This window comes from Passer domesticus, chromosome 6 (assembly GCF_036417665.1).
Source record: "Passer domesticus isolate bPasDom1 chromosome 6, bPasDom1.hap1, whole genome shotgun sequence".
NCBI lineage: Eukaryota > Metazoa > Chordata > Aves > Passeriformes > Passeridae > Passer > Passer domesticus.
The window spans coordinates 6724422-6730421 of NC_087479.1; the positions used below are offsets into that span (position 1 = coordinate 6724422).

The window sequence follows — 6000 nt, forward strand, 5'->3', positions numbered from 1 at the left end:
AGCCTGCCCCAGTTGAAAGCTGTTATTGTCATTCTCCAGGTAGGTGTACACAGGCAGGCTAATGCACCTGAACAGCTTTGCTTTTTTTTTTTTTTCCCTCCCACTCAGTGGATGATGGAAGAGAAGTAATTATGGTGTGTGTGCTGTGTGGTGTTGTGAGAGCACAGATGAAGACAGGTGGTTGTAAGCAATGGGCTGAGTCTCGCTAGGAGCTGTCTGACAGTCCTCAGAGCTGGTGCCTGTGTCCCTTGGCAGGTGTAAAATCGATTTTTGGGGGGTGTAGCAGGCAGAGGGTGAAGCTGTAGTGGCACAGCAGAGGACTGGAGCTGCAGTGTGAGGAGAGGCAGAGCTGCAGAGGGGGAGCCAGGCTGTACCTGCCTCCCTTGCCACTCTGAGCCCACCAGCCCAAATTAGCTGAGGATTCTGAGGCAATCTGGCACTTTAAAACTGAGGTTCTTTTTCATTTAAAGCAGTGAAATAAAATAGCAAGCAGTTGGGAATATTTTCCTAAGGATTTAGAGTGTTTAGATGTGTAATTTTAGATTAGCCATGCTGTCTGTATTTTTTGTTTTAATGGGCAGTGCAAACACACTGATCACAGCCATTGAATTAGGGCTGGTTAATTTTGCTGTGCTCCCCTTAAGGCCACTTGAGGGTGTGAGTGCCCTCCCTCTGTGTCACCATCCTGCTGCCATGCAGGGGACCCCTTCCCATGCAAATCCAAAGCGTTTGGCTCAAAGATTTTGAGTACAAAGCCGAGGAGGCCTCAGATCACCTTCCTTTGGCAGCCAAGGTTTTCCTTCAAAACAAAAAAAAACACTCCCCCCCACTCACAACCAGTTGCTGGTGTAGCAAATCCCTTGCAAATAAACCTTTTGACCCCATTCCCTCCTCTTCCTAATTGAGTTTATCAGCACAGTATGACATGCCCCTCTCCTTTGCCCCATCCTCTGTTTTATGATCCCTCTATCCAGATTCCAGCACACAATGGCCCATCTCTGAGAGATAGGCAGGCAGTGCAGGGTCTCAGCTGTCACCAGTAAATGTCTGTCAGGAAAAGCTGAGTTGTGCTGGTGTCCAGCTGGCTCCTGGAGTGGGGAATCATCCCGTGCAGGCAGGAGATGGGGGCTCAAATCCAATAAACTTTGAGGAAATGACCATAGGGATGCATTGCAGTCCTTGGCTGGTGAAAATGGCTCTGGAAGGATGGTTTTGGGAGTGTTGCTCTGCTTCTCTCCTCCATTTAGGCAGGATACATGTCAGGGATGCTGGTTCCTGTGGGAGTTGGAATAGCTGGAGCTCTCTTCATCCTGGGAGCGCTCTACAGCATTAAGATGATGAACCGCCGGAGGAGAAACGGCTCCAAGAGGCACAAAAGGAAGGTATGGAAACTGCCAGGGGAAGGTATGGAAGCTCTGAACCCTCCTGGCTGGAAGGCAAACTCAGCCTGGCTGGGGTCTGAGCTGGGGCACCTCGGTTATGGGATGGGGGCATCTGAATTTTCTCCATCTGGTTCCTTTTTGCACGTGCACTGTGAAAAACTTGTTTTTAAAAGTTTATAAGGTTAATAGTAATAAAATGGTTATAAAAATAGTGATATAAAATAGTAATAAAAACGGTTATAAAAATAGTAATATAATTAGAGTAATAAAAATTTGAACAATTGAGATTAGGATGAGACAATAAGAACAAAGAGTTACGGACTGTCCGAGTACCTTTTTTGGGCAAAATAAGCCCGAAAAAGGACACACGTTAACAGAGGATTAACCATTAAAAACTATGGCTTGTTGCACATTCATACACCTCATACATGATGCATAAATTCCATTCAAACACAGGATTCTGTCTGGTCAGTGTCAACTTCTTCCTCTTAATCCTAACGGGGTCTTCATGGCTGAGCAAGGTGGGAAGAAGTTAGTTTCTTCTGATAATGGAGCAATAAATTCTTTTTCTCTGAAAGATTTAGGTGTCCTGTGGCTGCTATCTGGTGTGAGTACCTCATTCCTTTCTTAAAAAAAAACCCCACAAACATAGTTCCTATTTTAACTACAAAAGTTCCCTTTTAACTATAAAACTACATTTACCACACTGTTAAAATGTCAATACAGCACTGCTAATCAATACAACATAATACATATGGTGAATATCTGCATAGAGCCATATAATATGGACTTTTCATGTGCACCTCTCTGATGTTTGCTCTCCTCCCCAGCAGAGGGAATTTAACAGCATGCAGGACCGAGTGATGCTCTTGGCCGACAGCTCTGAGGACGAATTTTGAGAGGAACTGCAGTGCCCTTGGGAGAGCCCGTGACTTTTCAGAGGAGGGAGAGAGGGGGAGAAGAAGAACAAGCGACTTTTCTGCTGCAGCGGTGCTCCCTCGGCTGCCCGGGCAGGGGTGGTGTCCCCAGCCCAATGACAATGACAATGCTATGCTCTACGTGTGCCACCCGTGGTGTTTGTTTTGATACAGTAGTGGAGATCTCACACTCGCCCCCGGCGCCTCATTCAGAGCCACAGCTGGAGCTGATCCATGTGGATGATTATTTTTCCTCTTGCCCTGGTGTACTGTTTTGGTCCTGGCTGGCAGTAATCTAATCATAACAATAGCTCTCACCCATCCCAGGAATGGAAATCTTTACTGTGAATGACTTCTGTCCAGTTCATTTTAAATGTTACATTACCTGAGCTAGAGTTCCTTAGTGCTAAGATTAGCTGCTCTGCTTAATTAATGAGTTGTAAGCCTGACCTGTGCCCCTGGCTGCCTGAGAAGTGCCCGTGTACAGGGCTCTTGATACAGTTTGAAGCACATTTCTGCCCTTGGGTGCCCCCACTCTCACTCCTTTCTTCCTTCAGCTCTGCTCCACACTGCTTGGAGACACGCAGGAATGGCCTCAGCATTGATTCCTCCTCAAAATTCCCTGTCCATTCCCAACCAGCACTGTCTGTTACAGCACAATAAATACCAGCACTCACCTACTGATGGCTGCTCTTGCCTGCATCTCTTGGCTTTTGCTCAGTGTGCAAGGAGGTGAGAGAAGAGGCAGGTCAGAGACTCCCCCAGCTTCTGCCTCCTTGTGGAAGGACACTAGCTCCAGGTTCTTCTCTTTCCAAGGCTGCATTCCCATAGGGATGAGAGTGGAGCCTCTGAACCCCTTTACCCCACTGGAAAATGCATTTTCAGCCCCTGAAAGCTGCGTGAACAACAGCAGCTTTGGGGGATCTGGATGGATGGGTCTTGTCTCACAGGATCACAGAATGGTTTGGGTTGGAAGGGACTTCCAAGCCACCTGGTGCCAGCCCTGACACCTTCCACTATCCCAGGTTGCTCCAAGCCTCATCCAGTCTGGCCTGGAAAACTTCCAGGGATGGGCAGCCACAGCTTCTCTGGGCAACTGGATCCAAACCATGGAATGCAGAAAGGCACTAAAGCTTGGGGAGCAGGTGCAGTCACTGTTGAGGGATTCCTGGCTAACAGTGGGAAATCTCCAGCTGGAGAGATGTCAGCTGTGGTGGGCGGTGAGATGATCCCACTGGGAACCCTTGGCTGTGGGGAGAAAGGTGAATTCATAGCACAGATGGGTGCAGGGGGTTGTGGAGGTGCCCTGTTAGTCCTGAGGGGGCTGAGAGGGACACAGTGCTTGAGGTGTCAGAGGCATTGAGCAGGGGAGAATAATGTAGCTTTGCCCAGAAATGCTGTCAAAACAGCCAGGAAAAGGGCTGCACTATTGAGCTCTGCTTCCCACTGTGGAATTACTTTGATCTGACATGCAAAACATCCGTGTTTCTGAGGTGGGAATCCATGTTTCTGAGGTGGGAATCGTTCTGTGGGGAATCATCCTTCCTGCAAGGAACAGTGACTGATGCCAGAGGAGAAGTGAGCAGAAAAGTCCACACATCTGCTGAGATTCAATCCCTCTGAGCTCTTGGAGAAGTGGGAGGGAGGGGATGTTGAGGAGGGACAGGAGTAGGATTTGGTTCCCTGTGGAGGTGGAAAGGCCTGTCAGATGGTGGGGAAATGTCTTGTGGAAGTGTCAGTGGGATTGCAAGGCAGGGAGGACTTTCAGGAGCCCCTCCTGAGGTGAGCTCTCTCTCTCGGGTCAGGGCCTGCTCTGGACATTAAATCATCAGGTGTGATGGTCAGCTCTGAAAAAACAATCCTGAGCACTGTCCTGAGCCTGTGACCCCCACTGGGTCACCTGGATGAGGATAGGTGGGACACCCTGGTTCCAAAATGCTGTTCTAATGCTCAAGTCTTCCAGTCCAACAGCTGTGTGTGGTACCTCAGTCACTCATCCTGCTGGCTGCATGGGGAGCAGGTTGGGCAGACAACATTTTTGGGGGTGGTGGGGTCTTCATACACCCCAGACAGGGCTCCACAGTGCACCTCTGCCTTTTTGTTCCTGAACCATCAGCCAGGAGGGTTTTGCCTTGCTAAAAGCAGCCCCACATCTTCAACAGGCACTGACTGGCAATGCACCATGAAATCCAAAATCCAGGCCTCTTTCTCACACAGTAAGTGGTCACTCCAAGTTAAGATGAAGTTTTCCCTCCAGAGTGATCTCTCCCTATTTCCTTCTCATTCCTAAATTTGGAGGTGCTTGGGAGGTGTTAACAGTGCAGTGATCATTCCTGGCTGTCTGGCACTATTGGGGATTGGGAAATACTGTCCCTTGGGCTCTTTGATGAATTATTTGTGATGAGGCATGGTGGGGATTGCAAGGTGGATATCTGATGAAATATCTGATAAAACACTGAGCTGCTGGGTCAGTCATGAGGAGGAGGAGGAGGTATGGCTGAGGAAGGCTGCTGGGTTAAGTAGCCCAGCTCTGGCAGCTCAGGAGGATCCTTAAGGATGGCTTGTCAGTTTGATGGATTGGGAAGGCGGGTGGGGAGGTGCTGTGGCCTTTTACTGTGCTAATAATTCCCCAGTTTGGGAAACACTGCCTTTGTGCAGGGGCAATCAGTTTCCCTGGCTCTCCCTCTTCAGCATAGAGAACTTCAGGAATTAAAGGCAACACTGCCAGTCAGAAAGATGGAAGTGGGGTTTTACTGCATCTCTGGGGGGCCCCGGTGTCCTCAGAACCAGAGAGGACATGGCAGGGGTGGCTTGGATGCTGGAAGTCGACAAGGAAGGGAGGCCCAGCTGCATGCACAGTTCAGTGTGGGCTCTCTGGTCTCTGCTGGAGACAGGCTTAGGAGTTAGGTGGACTTCCCAAAGGTTTTTCTTGTGATCTGTCTGCACTGCCAGGCCTGACTCTGGCTCCGAATCCTTCACCCAAGGATGGGAGCTGAGCTTCCCGAGCTGCCCAGCAGTGCAGAGATGCCAGCTGATGGCCATTTGGAGGGCAGCTTTCTGTGGAATACTTGGTTTTGGTCAGCCCTGGAGGGTCCCCATGTCTTCAGCTTCACCTGGAAGCAAGGGGGGCAGTCAGAGCCAGCTGTGGCTTGAGGGAAGCTTGTGGGAGCCTTGGGAGCTCAGAGTTTCCTGCAGTGTCTGCAGGTCCTTGAAGCACCAGCACCACTCAGCCCCTTCCCTTCTCATTCAAGGCCAGTAGATTTTGGATTGGGCTCTTAAAAATATCCTCTGCACAGCTCCTGGAGTTGGATTCATTCCCTTGGGATGATCAGATGGCAGCAGGGAGGGCATGGGGGGTTCAGGTGGGAGCTGAAGCTCCAGTGGTCTTAACACTGCTGATTTAACCTTTACCTCTGCCTTGCCAAACCAGCAAGCAAACTTCTCTTTTGGAAGAGACAGGGCATGGAAAGCAGCCAAGAAGGGCCCTCCTCATCCTCAGTGCTGGGTGAACTGCAAGGCCCTGAGTGCTGAGGGTGGTGACATTGGCACAGCAATGTCACTGCAGCAATAACAACCCTGGACTCCACACAGGACCAGCCACTCACCTCCCTTTTGCATCTTCCTGATAGCACAAGGCAGAATTTCCTTGCAGGCACTGCACAACAGCTTTGGCATCTCCAGCCCCATTTCTGACAGGAGGA

The 6000-nt window shown here is 49.8% G+C and overlaps 1 protein-coding gene across 3 annotated transcripts in view; it reads left to right on the plus strand.

Moving 5' to 3' along the window:
- The window catches only part of ARMH4 (armadillo like helical domain containing 4), a 56798-nt gene extending 52661 nt beyond the window's left edge, over positions 1–4137 (plus strand). For 2 of the 3 annotated variants that reach the window (XM_064423009.1, XM_064423010.1), the window contains exons 7-8: positions 1248–1382; positions 2213–4137. In XM_064423009.1, coding sequence (XP_064279079.1) covers positions 1248–1382; positions 2213–2281 — 204 coding nt within the window. In that variant the 3' untranslated portion in view covers positions 2282–4137. The remainder of the gene's footprint in view (positions 1–1247; positions 1383–2212) is intronic. The other variant, XM_064423011.1, reaches the window with a different exon arrangement.
- The last annotated feature ends 1863 nt before the right edge of the window (positions 4138–6000 follow it).